General features: G+C 36.0%; 1 protein-coding gene across 5 annotated transcripts; it reads left to right on the top strand.

The window, feature by feature from the left end:
• The first annotated feature begins 274 nt into the window (after window positions 1–274).
• On the top strand, window positions 275–11,457 carry CBX3 (chromobox 3). Of its 5 annotated transcripts, none has more exons than XM_031455077.2 (8): window positions 275–363; window positions 1,820–1,871; window positions 4,695–4,837; window positions 6,246–6,263; window positions 7,186–7,348; window positions 8,198–8,260; window positions 9,681–9,775; window positions 10,134–11,457. In XM_031455077.2, the coding sequence occupies exons 2-8, from the start codon at window positions 1,848–1,850 to the stop codon at window positions 10,258–10,260; spliced, it is 633 nt and encodes a 210-aa protein (XP_031310937.1). In that variant the 5' UTR covers window positions 275–363; window positions 1,820–1,847; the 3' UTR covers window positions 10,261–11,457. The 5 variants fall into 5 exon arrangements, with proteins under 5 accessions (XP_031310937.1, XP_031310936.1, XP_031310938.1 ...); XM_031455076.2 differs by lacking the exon at window positions 275–363 and adding an exon at window positions 550–655; XM_031455078.2 differs by lacking the exons at window positions 275–363; window positions 6,246–6,263 and adding an exon at window positions 550–655.
• Window positions 11,458–16,025: the final 4,568 nt, after the last annotated feature.

The raw sequence follows: 16,025 nt of genomic DNA, 5'->3' as shown, positions 1-16,025 counted from the left end.
CTGAGGACTGACTCGGCCCCTTCCAGAAACACCCGAAGCGACCTGTAGTCCACAAATAATTAACTTAACACTCCACCAACCTAACAGTGGCCAGCGCCTTAAGGGTCGACCTATAGGGTTCAGGAGAGGTCTGAAGAAGGTAGCCGAAAGGGCACTCGTTCTTGGTTCCCGATTTCTCCAGCTCCCCGCCCAAACGTTAGGAGGCACGCAACCCAGGGGCGAGGAAGTGGGCGGAGTCTGGTTTTGGCGCCAGCCGCTACTGCTGCAAAGCAGAAACGCCTCCGCTAAGGAGACTCTTGTCACGGTCCTCGCCCCTCCTCTCTCCCCCCCCTCGTGGGACCACCAGGCGCCACGGCGCGGACGGTAAGTGCCGTTGTCGCCGCCGCCTCCTCCCTCCGCCCTTCTCCACCCGCCCCCTGGACCCGAGCTCCCGGCGGGCACAGCGCGGCCCGCGGTCCCTCCCCCCGCGGGGCGCGCGCCCGTCCCGCCCCTTGCAGCCGCCCGTCGTGGGCGGTGCCACCTGCCCCCCTCCCCCCGGCGGCGGCCCCGCGCGCAGCTCCCCAGCCCCCTCCCCCTCGGATGTGGCTCGAGCTTGAGGCGCGCAGGGCCGGAGACGCCGCAGACTCGGGACGTGGAGCAGCTCGGAGGCGGTGAAGTCTGTGTCTTTCTTTCTCTCTAGCTTTCACTCGGTGGTGTTGCTTAAGATGCCACATGCGCCCCAGAGAAACCCCAGTTCCCCGCTTCCCATCCTTTCCCGCCCGACCCCGAGTCGGGAGCTGGTGGGAAGGAAAGGAGAGGCGAAAGGAGACCCCGCGACAGGCCTGGCCCTGGGCCGGTGCCTGTAGTTGGTTAAGGGGTCGAGACTGTTCTCGACAAGGTTGAGAGCTATGGCGACAGCCGCCTTAATTTAGACAAAGCGTATTTCTTTTCTCCCTTCCCCCATCCCAGACCTAGATGAGGGGCCCACCTCCCCCTCCCGGCCTTGGTGGGCGACTCGGGCCTCCAGGGAGGGCGGTGCATTCTCCCGCATCCGCGAGACCCGATTTCGGGAGACTGCGGCGGGCGCTCCGTTACGTGGCCGCCCCAGGGTTGGGGGAGGCCCGGGCCCCGTGGCGCAGTGCCCTTGAGCCCCCGCGCAGCGGCCTTTGTTTCTCCCCGCGGATGCGCTGACCACGAGGCCCGCGCTCCCGTGTGGGGGGCGGGGGCCGGGCGCTAAGGCCTCGTTAAGCCGGGTAGAGCCTGAGGTTTAAGGGGAGCGGAAGAACGTGCAGAAACAGGTGATTTGTTTTCAGAAGTGGCACAAAATGGGACTGGAGCATCTCGGTGTGTTTTGCCTTTAGTTTTCTAACTAGTGATTGGAAAGAGGGAGGTTTCTAAGACGAAACCGAGTTGTGATTACATAGGCGCTTCTTGGGACTGTTAAAAGATACAGAGGAAAAATTCAAAATAATTTTTTGTTGTGATCCTTTAGGCAATTGTTTGATTTGGAACCAAAATATTTGGCCATTTCTTAAAAATGCTAAATACAGTATAAATGGGATTTGGATTGTAAAAACACTTGTCTACTGTTTATTACCCTATAAAGCTTTCTCGGGTACCAGTTTCCCCAGTAAGGTTTTCTAGATACACGTGGTTACAACACATATATTCTCAGACGTGTATCACTAATTTACGCAGAAATTCAAATCTGCTTCTCTTTGGATTGGTATACATGTTTGATAACGAGCTCCTAGGTGGGGGTTGGAATGCAAACTAAACTTGTTTGCTACCTTTTTTGTGTCTTGCAAACTTCTTTTTTAACTGTCATGCGTTTTTCTAGTAATAGCTCTTCAAGTCTGCAATAAAAAATGGCCTCCAATAAAACTACATTGGTAAGTTAATGAAAACCTAAAAATATGTAAGGATCTAACTCAAACTTTTTTTCCAAAAATTATAACTTTGCATCTCTGTGGTTGAAAAATATACATCCCTACAGTTATTATGGAAAGAGTTAGGGGCAGAGGCAAAACTATTACTTTGAGATACTTATTGATTTGGCTTGTGTCTTAATTCATTTAAGAAACCTATTCTTGGGAGGATATCACAATATGAATTTTACTAAGTGTTTTTATCTTGAAATAAAGATACACCAATGTTAGGTGACATAGAGGAATGTTAACAAGCATAGACACACAGAACAATAAAGCTCTTGTTGATTGGTATACTATTCCTAAATCACTTTACTGAATTCTAAAGAAAGCAAGTATTTTCACTATTGCCCAGGTTAAAGAATGGGTACCTTGCACACTTAGATTGAGACAAGTCATTGAATCTTTCAAATTACTTTGGTCACTATCATATTTCAAGCTTGCTTATTCTAAAATACAGAAGGGCCTTTAAATCATTGCAGTGTGTTGTTGTTGTTGTTTTAATATAATACACAAATTGAAAAAAAAAAATCACACATGTCCACAAAAGAAGACTGGGTCTTTTGAGGAATTAAATTTTTTCTCTCCAGAAGTTTCTTAAACCCACAGTTTGCATTCTTAGGCTTCTTTAAAAGTTCTACAAATACGCATTCGCACAAAATACAAGTGTGTATTCAGCCGTGTTAAGTTATAAGTTTCAGCATAACCACTGGAATAATCACATAAAAATTGTGAAATTCAAAGTTATGGTTCTCACAGTATTTAATTCTAACACATTCTGTTAATTGCAAGTATATAAAGGTGTTAACGTCTAAGTAAAGTAGAACGTTTGGTTTTGGTTTGTATATTCTCCTCTTGGGTTTCAACACTAAAAAGGGCAAATTGGTGATTTTTAATTTGTTCCATCATTAGGTTGCACTTTTTAAGTCAAATATGCTGGGAAACATTGAAATAAGACATAAAAAGCCTGTCTGATGAGTCTCATAAATTATTCCCATCAAAGCCATCAATGGAAAAAGCACAAAGCATCTTCTGTGCTCCCTCAGGATTGAACTGTCCTTCAAATTCCATAATCAGTAAGCCAAAGTGTAGATAATTAAATTGGCTTTACAGTCCCAGTATCCTCAAAGTATTGAATGGGGAAGAACTTAGCTGTCCATGAGGATCCTGGATATAGATAAAGAAAGCAAACAGATTCTTCTAAAACAATTCTTTTGCATATAGTTTTCAGTAGCTAAGATTCCATTTTAAAGTAATTTTGCTAATGAGATAATGTGTACTGTAATTTAAATGGAAAAGTGGGTGGGTTTTCTTTTAAAAAGGAAAAGATGAGCATTTGAAACTAGCTTATGAATGGCATAGTAGTAAATACTGCATTTTTTTCTCTTTCATTTTCTGTTTATTTTTGTCATCTTCTTCTGTTAGCCTCTTTCACGGATATAGTTATTTTGTTTTTCATTTGGGATTGGTATTTAATAAGCTTTTGTCTACAGCAATTTTGCTTTGCTCTTCCCACTACTATGCCTACCTCCTTGTACTGTACAGAGGCAGAAAGCTATTTAACTGAGTGCAGTACCCAAGTATCAACTAATGAAAGTTGTAAGGCCTGACTTGGAGATGATGGTATCCAACAAAATGAGATGTTTCATTTTAAAATGAACATAACGTGTTCCCCCATTAGTCTCTTTTAATTAACCATTTCAGCTTTTTGAAAATTTATCCATTTTCAATCCTTATAACCAGTCTGTTTTGAGTTACCAGAAAATAGGTTGAGCTTGGTATCCTGCTCTCTCAAATAGTGTTCTACCAAAAAAAAAAAAAAAAAAAAAACACCTAGCCTAAAAACTTGTTTAAAGTGAGTTTCATTTGCTATCAGTTTAGATTCTTTCTCTTGAAAAACCAAGAAAGAAGGATTTTTTTCACACTGGAGAATTAAAATGATCCAGTATTTTGTCCTCTTGAAGTGACAACATTCTAGGTTTGTTCCAAGTGGTCAGAAATATTATCTACAAAGATTATGGGAATATGATCTTGTCCTTTTTAACCTATACATGGTCTCCTTGGTTGACCCTGCAATTAATATCAGGATTCTGAACCAGGTTTTCATTCTGTAGTTATCTTTTTTTCTGTATTGTTGAGGCTTTTTTTTTTTTTAACAGTGTTTGTTTGAATTGGGAAAGGGGGTCTTAGTGTTTGAGGGCTGTAGTTTTAATGGGTCTGTGATTCACTTAAAATCTGTCACTGCTAGTTACTCCCCTCTGTATCATTCTCTAACAACTCCTAGTTGTTTGTTGCTGTATTGTAGTTAAAATGAGTGAAAACGCTACTAAATTTGGTCTTGTAGACTATATAAAAATAAGACCAGGAAAAGATAAAAGAGTTCTCCAAATAATGTTTTTAATTTTATTATCTCACTGAAGGATGGTGGGTGATAGGTTTGATCTAAACCCACAGTATCAAGCATTTTTTAAAAAATTTTATTGGTTATCAACTTTTATCTTTTCAAAAGGTGTCTGCCTTAGGATACATAAGTGAAAATTCAGGTGGGGGAGAATATAGCTCAATGGTAGACTGCATGCTTAGCATGCACCAGGTCCTGGGTTCAAGCCCCAGTACCTCCATTAAATAAATAAGTAAATAAATAAGTCTAATTATCTCTCCCCAAAACAAAAAGAAACAAACAAAAATAAAAATTTTGGTGTTGAATGCAACAATAATATAAGGAATTTAGCCTTTAAACTGTACTTAAAAATTTTAAAAGTTTCTTAAATCTCTTTTTTGTTTTAGCAAAAAATGGGAAAGAAACAGAATGGAAAGAGTAAAAAAGTCGAAGAGGCAGAGCCTGAGGAATTTGTGGTGGAAAAAGTGTTGGACCGTCGTGTAGTGAATGGGAAGGTGGAGTATTTCCTGAAGTGGAAGGGATTTACAGAGTAAGAAATCTCAGTGCTTTTATCATACATTTAACTGCACTTAATACTTAAAATTTGTTTAGTCTGAGATGTTTTTATCAGTTTTCCCATAAGTTCTTTAAAGACACCTTTATTTAATCCAGGGTTATCTTGTTTGAGATCTACTTAAAAAGAGCCCAGTGTTTGGCCTACAGTTGTAACCTAGCATGTTTGAGACTGGTTGATTACCTTGGAGAGTCAAATTTATAGAATTATAGAGTGCGGTTTACTTTTTAATGTAGTTGGATACTGTACCAATGAGAATATACCTAATCTACATTATTTCCTTATGTAACAGAGGACATTAAAAAATATTGAAGCTTGCTAATGTATACTGGTTGGTTTTATGCAGAAGTGCTCATAATCCAGGTATCCAGGTCCTACACTTGGTTTACTGTATTGTAATCTCTAAGAAGTAGAGCCTGGGCATTTTTTAAGCTCCCTGGTTCCTCCTGTTCCTTGATAACTAATTGCTCTCATAATCCTACTGTTATGTTAATGCTACTGTTCTGTGAATAACTTACATGCAGAAATTATACTCAAACATGTTTATTGTGTACAATCTACTTGGATTCTTCTGTCTTACACCACAAAAACAGCAAGGCTCCATGGACAGTGACTATTGAAAATGGATAGGTGGAGATGGACAACAATTTTCTGAGCATGGTGGAGATGGAGTATGATAGTCAAATAATTAGGCTTCAAGTATCTCTTACCTACTACTCTCATCATTCACATTTAAAGCTATCTTCATAGCAATTTGGGAATTATGAGTTGAATAGAAGATTCAGGTTTCTCTCTCCTTCTAGGACCCTTAGTTGACCTTAAGTATATAAGTTCATAATTTACCACGAGAAAAAAAAAATTCCTACGTTAAGGAGAATCAAGCAAGATAAATCAGTTATTTTAAATAAGATTTCACCAGTTTGCCAAAGAATTGATTACTTTCATATGGCAAGTTTTTTTCCTTCACATGAGATACTAAAAAATGTTTGTCTCTACATCCTACCCATCAGAACACTAGGAAACTCTTACCTCTTTCTCTGCACAGTTAAGGTCACTAGTATGATTGAGAACCTGCTATGTGAAGTATAATCTATTAGGTAATATATGATAAAAATAACACTGCAGAATGGAGGTTTCACTTCAGTTCTTTTGTCCTCCTCCACCTTCTTAATTTAGGTTTGCCAATTTTGGAGTCTCAGAGTATCAACAGACTAAGTTGTAAACAGAGGTTAACAGCTTCCCAGCCTCTCTAAAATGGTTAATTTCATTCTGTCTAGTTCTATAAAAGTTTTTTGGATCAGAGCACACAAAGTTAGCAAGCTTGTCGCTAGTGTGGGATGACCTTACTTTCACATTTTGTAATTGATATTCATTTTCTTTCCAGCCCTTCTGAAAAACACATGTAAGTGGTCATCTTGGTCTTGTATTATATCAAGGATTGGCAAAACTTTTTCCCCTAAAGAGTCATACAGTAAATACTTTGAGCTTGGTGGGCTGTAGGTTTCTGTCACAGTTGCTTAACTCTGCAAATGTAGTACACAAGCAGCAACAGACAGTACATTAAACAAATGAACATGGCTGTGTTCTAATAGGTAACACTTTGTTTATGGGTCCTAAAGTTCAATTTCATAATGATTTTTATTTTGAAATTTTTCCCAACCAATTAAAAATGTTAAAAACTTTTTTTTTTAATTTTTAAAAAATTTTTGTGGGGGACTAGTTAAGGGGGGTTGTTTTTTACAGAGGTACTGGGATTGAACCTAGGACCTTATGCATGCTAAGCACATACTCTACCACTGAGCTATACCCTCTCCTCCTGTAAAAAAAAAAAATTCTTAGTTTGCCTGCCATACAGAAGGCTGGATGTGACTTGGGTTTCCAACCCATTTTAATGTAATTTTCCAATTTGAGCACCAGCAGAAATTGAAAATGCTGTCTCAACATTTGAGAATGCCTCTGAATTATTATGATTTAAAACATAGTATTGGTGGTCTCAACTCTGGACACAATCTGATAAAGTAAATTGAGGTGAGAACCAGGAATCCACATTTTTTAAAAAAGGCTCTTCCAGAGAAATTCTGAAGTGAGTTGTCTGCATAACTTGGAAAAATATCTCATTATCCTTCTGGAGTCAGGTTCATTAATTACTTGGAGATAATAAAGAAGATTGCCCACTTAGCAGGGACTGTGTAAATACAAAAAAGTGTAAGAGTCTCTCAAAAGAATGTGGGAGGTAGGGAGGAATGGTTAATATCTGCAATGGAACTGGATGATAGTGATGACCATGTTTAATTGAATGAACTTTTTTTTTTAACTGAACACAGTGCTGACAATACTTGGGAACCTGAAGAAAATTTAGATTGTCCAGAGTTAATTGAAGCATTTCTTAATTCTCAAAAAGCTGGTAAAGAAAAAGATGGAACAAAAAGAAAATCTTTATCTGACAGTGAATCTGATGATAGCAAATCAAAGAAGAAAAGAGATGCTGTAAGTATAAAATATTTTTCAGCAGACTCACTTTTTCTAAAAGGATGGCTTGATTTTTAAAATACTTTTTAAAACGCAGGTACTTTTAAAATATCATTTAAAAGCCTTTTAAAAATACTTAATATTTAGGACAGCAAGGATAGGCATGATTTAGCCTACACTGTGTAAATGTTCAGTAAGTGCTTATACCACTTAAAATTGTGCTAGTATTATTTTAGGTAGATTCATAGAATTGTTGTGCTAGTGTTATTTTGGGTAGGTTGATAGATTTGACTTCTGATCAATCTTCTCTGACCTAAGACCAGCCGTCTTGAATATTAACACCGTAAAATTAGATTATTGAAATCCCTTATAATACTATGAAAATTTTACATAGCACGTTTTGATTATAGATCGTTAGTGATACTAACCAAAATTTTGGCATGTGATCCTTAATATTGGCAAACAATATTTTGAAGTATATAATCTTTGATAATAATTTACTAATTTTTTATTGGCATGAATTGATATAGTTGGTTCATTCACTACGTGTGTATTCTGAACCAGTCTTTGCTTCACTGATTTCTCTGTGGCTTTGGGCAAATCACATAACTCCTTGCTTCTACCCTCAACTTCAAAACAGAGTATACTTGCCCTGCCTTCTGGCCTAGCATGGCAATTTGGGGAAAAGCCCTGGGTCAGAATTACATCTAGGCTTGGGGACTAAATATATACAATACATATTTATTGATAAGGACTTTGGATTTTAAATTTTATTGTTTAAAATAGATGCTAAGTACTTTACAGATAGTCCATTAAATCTTCATGACAACTCTATTAAGATTATAGGTATTATCCTCATTTTTACAGATGGGAAACAGAGAGGTTGGCTACAAATTTGGTTCTGGATGCTTTAGCAGCCAAAGCAAAAAGGTAATAATGTTAAAAATCAGTGTATGTAAATTGAAAGTCAACCACATGCTCAATATAAGCACTGTTTAATAACAATAGTTATCCTGTATTGAGCCCTTGTAATGTGCCAAGGAGTGTTTTAAATAACTTAATTAGCATTTCATGTGCTTTGAAATGTATGAAACAGTAATAATTATTCCTATTTTATAGATAATGAACCTGAACTATAAAGATATTAACTTGCCCAAAGCCACACAGCTAGTAAAGGTTAGAGCCATCGTTCTAACCTAGACAGTCTGACTCCGGAGCTTGAGATAATGATGTAAAAGTCTCATAGGGAGAAAGGATTTGTTTTTTGTGCATATATGGTTTTTGGGGGGAGATGTGATAGTTAGATTTATTTGTTTATTAATGGAGAAACTGGGGATTGAACCCAGGACCTTGTGCATGCTTAGCATGCACTCTACCACTGAGCTATATCCTCCCCTAAGGATTTGTTATCTAAGCAGTTCTAAATTTTTTTTTTTTGGCTTCAGGTCCCCTTTACACTCTTAAGAAATAATTGATCCCAGGAACTTTTATTTATATGGATTATAACTATCAATACCAACTGCATTAGAAATTAAAATAGAAATTTATAAAATTTGTATATTCAGCTAAGGACAGAAACCTGTTGCATGTTATTCATAACTTTCTATGAAAAATAACTGAGAAGAGTAGCATTTTACATTTTTGCAAATCTTGTCAATGTCTGACTTAAGACAGTTCTACTTAATATTTGATTTGCAGTGGTACGTTGTTTGGTGGAGGTATGTGAAGACAAAGTCACAGATACATGAAAAGAGATCTTCCAGATAAACAGACACACTGAAAGGTCTTGGGGACCTCCCAGGGGTCCTCAGACCACACTTTTAAGGTTTATACTAAGTATTTTATAAGGTCTCCTGTAATTAAGATTGATACAATTCTAATTAGTCTGAGTTTAAAAGTTTTTACTGTTTTGCTGTTTATACATTGTGTGTGCTTTAAAAAAATTATTTAGACTAATGCCTAGAAGTAATTTGAAATACTAACTTTGAAAAATTTATGATTATGAATTAAGAGTTACCAGGGGAAAAAAAGAGATTAGGTTTTTTCTGTAGTCCCTTAGTTCTGCCTTTTGATGTCTTTGAATGAAGAAAGTTTTGTCTGTTTTCTTATGATTCAGAATATTTTTAGACATCCAGATTTGTTTTTTCTACTTGTAAGGTTAATGGGAATTAGTATGTGTTTTAGTACTATATATGGGCTCTTGCTCTAGTCATTTCTGTTTCGCAATTGGAAGGTTTATTTAAAAGTTATGTATTATGAAAACAAATTGGAAGTTACTATTATTAGTATGCCCTATGGAAAAACATATGGAAACATTTATGTAAATGATCATTCAACTTCCTCTAAACAGGCTGATAAACCAAGAGGCTTTGCCAGAGGTCTTGATCCAGAACGAATAATTGGTGCCACAGATAGCAGTGGAGAATTAATGTTTCTCATGAAATGGTAAGTGTGAGGTGATTGCTGTTATATTTTAAACTAAGAATAAATATTTTTTTAATTTGAATTTTTAAAAAATGTATCTAAGTTTTATAGTTTCTATTGTTAGGTAGAGAGTAATAATCTGCTGATAGGATGATTCTAGTTACTTTTGCTAATGATGTTTTAAAGCAAAGCTTGGCAAACTGTGGCCTGTTTTAGGAAATGAAATTTTATTGGAACACAGCCACAAGTAACCACATAACCCTCTTGAAAGCACTTAAATATTTTCTTGACTGAATTATGATCTCTTAAATGAATGATTATCAGTTGACAAAAAAAGGAGTTTAGACTTTTTGACCGAATATTTTTTTCCTCACAACAGGAAGGATTCAGATGAGGCGGACTTGGTGCTGGCAAAAGAGGCAAATATGAAGTGTCCTCAAATTGTAATTGCTTTTTATGAAGAGAGACTAACTTGGCATTCTTGTCCAGAGGATGAAGCTCAATAATTGTTTGCGTTGCTTTTTATATATATTTATATATATATAAAATCTGGGTCTTGGTTTTTTTGATTTATTAGTGTGAAGAAATAACTATTCTAATGAAAATCAAGTTTGATATGTTCGTTTTGAAGTAGTATTGGGAAGTTGTTGGGGGGGTTTTTTTTGCATTCTATAGCACTGGTTACTTTGAACAAATAAAAGCTTTCTGTAGTTGCTTCCTTTAGCAGAAAAAAAGATTTGATACCATGGTATATTACTTCCTCTGCATTAGGGAACAGCTTTTCTAAATGTTGGGGGAAATCCCCAGTCATTACTCAATCAATTTACATTTAACTCATATGCCTAAGGACCATTCTTGGTTTTTTGTGCATATATACATAAAATACATATGTAAATGGCTTTCTTTTCATTCTTTTTGTTTGTTTGGTTTTAATACATTTACCAAAACAAACAGTATTTCACAACTGTGGATAAGCCCATGTTTCTAGGAGTCCATCATTTTGAGCAATCTAATAAATCACTTCAAGTTAAGATGAAAATTTTTGGAAGTCTTAACTTTTCAAATTAGATAAATAATTTTCTAATTAATTGGACAGTTTAAATAGAATGTAAACGATTTAAATTGGACAGTTTTTTAAAGCAGCCGTATCAGAATCTGTATCCATGTCTGTAGTTATATAAATGCAATTTTATATGCAAAACCCCTGAAAGAAAAGTTTTATCACTACTGACAACCTCCCCATCATCCAAATGAAAAAATTAGACAAATTCTGTTGTGTTTTAATTAGCCAAGCAAGACTTAGTTAAATGGACATTTAAGGGTTCCTTCTGGTGAACCGTTCCTTTACAGGAAATTGAAGTCCCTGTGCTATATTTACTGAAAGCTCGTGATTCATGGAATGTGTAAGACTTGTTCATGGAAACGTAATCAGATGGTTAGAGACGTTGGCAATTTAGGATCTGCAGGAATAAATGAGTGAACAGACTTCTGTAATCTAAACTCTTGACCTGCATGTTTTTTCTTTACTCTAACCCATTCCTTACATTGTAGGCTCAGTCTTCTCAGTATTTGGGCTACTGGTTCAGCAGAAGCCAGGAAAAACAGTAACTTTGTAGTAATCAGAATGTTATTCAACTGTATATTGTTTACTTTATTGTAAATACTGGTGAACAGTGGTCAATAAATAGTTTTATATTCCTCTATGTGATTAGACTTTTTTTCGTCTAATTGCCTTTGTAGTGAGTAAAAACACACACATTGTACATTGAATTGGCTTCTTATTTATAAATAGTATGATACCACTAAGGCATTAGAGTACCTGTCTTAGATCTTTTGAGTTTAGGAGTTTCCAACTTAACTAGAATATATATTAACACAAAAAGGGTTTCTTGTGGGGAATTAAAATTAGTTTCAGGTAATACCTAAGACGAACTTGTTTCATTTGAATTTTGATACTTAGACTCTAGTTTGTTGAAGCTGCCATCTGAAAAAAAAAAATCATAGGTATTCTGATAGGACTGATCCTATTGTGATACATACATTTCTACTAATTTCCAAAATCTATATACAGAAAAAAAAGGAAATTATCTATACTAAAGTGTTTCTTAATATTTTTGTAGACCTAACACTGCTCTTAAAAAGGGAAATGATACAGAACCTTTGTGCAGATCAGAGATTGATGGCCCTACACTGAATTTTAGTTTAATTAAGGGCATTTCTGGAAACAATATGTTGTCCATATATTTTAATATCCCCTGTGTTATATCTGTTTCTTATTGGTGCTATAAAAAATTGTTACAAACTTAATGGCTTAAGATAAATTTATTACCTTAGTTCTGGTGGTCAGAAGTCCAAAATAAGTCTCACAAGACTAAACTCAAGGTATCAGCAGAGCTGGTTCTTTCTGGAGACTGATGGCAAAATCTGTTTTATCGTCTTTTTCTGTCTCTAGAGGCTGTCTATATCCCTTGGTTCCTAGCACCTTCCATCTTCAAAATGAGCAGTATAGCATAGTCTCTCAAATTCCTTCACTTCTCTGTGCCTCAGTTTCCTCATCTATAAAATAGAGATAAATCAAGGCTTCTAGAAAGATGAAATATATGCAGGTGAGACACTTAGAACAGTGCCTTGTGTGTAGTAATAAATATTTTTTATCTATTTTTAATAGGGACATTGTAGGCTGTTATATGTAGGTTCCCCAACTTAATCAATTGCTGGGTATGAGTACTTAGGTTGTAGTTTTGTGCTGTTCAATGTAGTAAACATTCTCTTATGTAATGTACAGTGACACTTCAGTAGATAAAGATGAGTTCCCAGAAATTAGTGAAATCAGGCTTGTACTGGTGTACTCTTCCATCAGTAGTCAATTACCCCATATCCTCAGTTGTGCTACAAATTAAAATACTAAATCTGATTTTTTTTTGCCAGTGCCATCTTGTAATTTGCATGTCTGTGGTATTTTTGTTGAGCGTTCTTTTTATGCTTGACAACTGTTTGCATTTCCTCACCTATAAATTTATTGCCAACTTCACAAATTTTTTAATTTGTAGGATACCAAATTATTTTTGTGGTCAACTCTTGTCAGTCTTTACGTCTTGTTTAAAAATACCTCTCCCATCCTAAAGATGAAGTTAAATGGATATTCTTTTAAACTTTCTTCTATTTAATAATTTCATTTTTGTAGTCAGGTCTTAAATTTGAGATTTTGTTGAATATTGTGATGAAGGTTTCTGATTTTTGTTTCTCAAGATGGACATTCATATCTCTGTGAAGATATAGCAAAATTTCCCTAATCTTATGGATCAAAGGAAATAATCATTATGCCACTAACAAAAAATTGGGCCAATAGATAATACTGAAGTTTTTCCTTTTCATAAAAGCCTGAAATCTTTTCAGATGCCTGGACAAAAGTGTTGGTTTGGCAAAGCAATCATGAGTTTAATACCACTGAGAACAGAATAAGACACATTGACTTGGAGTTTATTACCAATAAGCTACTTTTAAAACCTCTCAAGTTTTAGTACTGTGATCCCTCACTGCTTTTTTTCCCTCTCCATGTACTTTCCTTTTGTAATTGAGGTCAAATGAATATCCCTTCTTTATGAGCCAGAGATCTGTTCTTGGTAATTCTGACAGGACCTGATACAAGTTATCTCCCACATTTGGAAGTTTGCTTTATACCAGCCACTTTGCTTTTACGAAAGACCTACTTTAGTGCCTGTTTTCAAAGCTAACCGAAAGAAATCTGAAAAAGATTTTCACCTTGATGAGGACAGCACTGAGCATTTGTTTTGCACTGAGTGGCTGTAGAGGCAGCAGGCACCCTGAGCTGTGAGAGTGGCAGCACCACGCTCCTTCCCCTGGAACCACTCAGCATCTGGCCATAGCTTTGAACCATGTCTGTGCTTCACCTTGATTTATTTTGTGCACCTGTTAGCAAGATGTGTCCTAAGGTAATTGCTTCTTAGTTTTACACCATTTCAACTTAACAAAAGGTTTCATAGGAATGCTCTACTTCCAGATAGTGGGGAAACCTGTACTGCACAGAGTGCTTGTGTAGTAAATACCATGGATGGTAGTGGAGAGGTATGAAAATCAGTAATGGGAAGAAGTCCTTCTGGGTAACTTAAGACATTTTAAAATGTGGTCACCCTATCCTTTCAAGTTCTTAAACCTTAACTAGGCAATGAACATATGATGGAAAGGAAAATGTGAGGAAGTCATGAGTTTGAGCTTGATCATTATTATATTTTTCGTTTTCTGTGTCTGTCACACAAATAACAGCTCAGTTTTGTCTTAAACACCCACCCACAGGCTCCTAGCTGAGCTCATATTGGCTACATTCCCCTAGAAGGCTAATGAAGACAAGTGCTTAATTCTGCAATTTCTGAGTGTGCAGTCAGAATGGCCATCATCAAAAAGTCAATAATAAATGCTGGAGATGATGTAGAAAAAAGGGAACCCTCCTACACTATTGGTGGGAATGTAGACTGGTGCAGCCACTATGGAGAATAGTATGGAGGATCTTCAAAAAATTAGAAAGTTACCATATGATCCAGCAATCCTACTCCTGGGCATATATTCAGAAGAAATTAATTCAAAAAGATATACAAACCCCAATGTTCATAGCAGCACTGCTAACAATAACTAAGACATGGAAGCAACTTCAATGTCCATCCACAAATGACTGGATAAAGAATTATTCCATTTAAACAGTAGAATACTACTCTGCCATTAAAAAGAATGAATGCCATTTGCAGCAATATGGTTGGGTCTAGAGATAATCATACTAAATGAAGTAAATCAGACAACGACAAATATCACGGTATCACTTAGATGTAGAATCTAAAAAAAACCAGTACAAATGAACTTCTCTATAAACAGAAATCAACTCAGACACAGAAAACAAACATGGTTACCAAAGAAGAAAATAGGGTGAGGGATAAATTTGGAGCTTGGGATTAACAGATGCATACTGCTATACATAAAATAGATAAACAGCAAGGTCCTACTATATAGCATAGGGAACTATATTCAATATCTTGTAATAACCTATAATGGAAAAGAATCTGAAAGAGATATATATATATATATCTATATATATATATCTATATATATATATCTATATATATATCTATATATATATATCTATATATATATATCTATATATATATATCTATATATATATATCTATATATATATATCTATATATATATATAACTGAATCACTTTGCTGTACACCAGAAACTAACAACATTGTAAATCAACTTTATTTCAACTTTTTTTAAAAAGCCTGAGAGCAAGAGAATACAAGACATTCAGAAAAATACACAATTCTTTTATACACCTGTGCTACTAACTATAAGCAGGAATTGAACCTGTATAGTCAGTTAGTGATGCCTACCTTACCTGCCTAATTCCCTTCCCTCCCAAATCTGTTTTAGGAATAAGTACATCTTACATCAGCAATAATAGAATTTATCTAGTTTAAAGTTTGTTGATTATAAAATAAATACTTTGATATCCTAAAGAAAACCATTTCTGACATGCAGTCATTGTATTAACTTTTATGGAAAGTTCGGGGATATAAACTGCTTCCACGGATCTTTTTTAACAGTGGATTGTGCAGCAGCAAGGTCAAAAGAAACAGGTCCCTGAGTAAAAAAAAAATTTTCTGAGTGTGTATTTTAATAGATAAAGCTGAATGGCTATCTTACATTATATATTACAATACACTTTGTTTTATTAAACTAATATGGAAATTGGGTATCAAGATAAAGATAATAATCTCTAATATAAAGTTGAATATGAATAGTATGTGTTCTTGTATGTAACCTATATGATACACAGACCCTATTAAATGAATTTGTACCTTTGAATATTCACAAAAGGAGGAGAGCAGTTTTAACAACTTAACGCTCCAGTAGTTGATTTGCTATAGTCAAGGAAGTAGTAGCAGGTGCTGATATCTCATTAATAATCCTTCACAGATTGATCCTTCTTCTGAATGTAGTATCTCCTGTGAATGTGCTGCACTTTTCAGATACATGACAATCATTAGCATATCTGCTAATAGAGAATAAGAAGGGGGGATTTAGAGTTATTGGGTTTTTGGTGGGATTTTATGGGTGTGTTCTAAGAATTTATATTACATTAAAAGACTTCGGCAAGCAATCATACATGTCCACCTGGAAAAGTACAAAAATATGAAGTCATATTCATTTGGAGTAGCTATTTTATATAAACAAAATAAATAAATAATGCAAAGAAT

Source organism: Camelus dromedarius, chromosome 7 (assembly GCF_036321535.1).
Source record: "Camelus dromedarius isolate mCamDro1 chromosome 7, mCamDro1.pat, whole genome shotgun sequence".
NCBI lineage: Eukaryota > Metazoa > Chordata > Mammalia > Artiodactyla > Camelidae > Camelus > Camelus dromedarius.
This window is presented reverse-complemented; position numbering and strand designations above follow the sequence as displayed.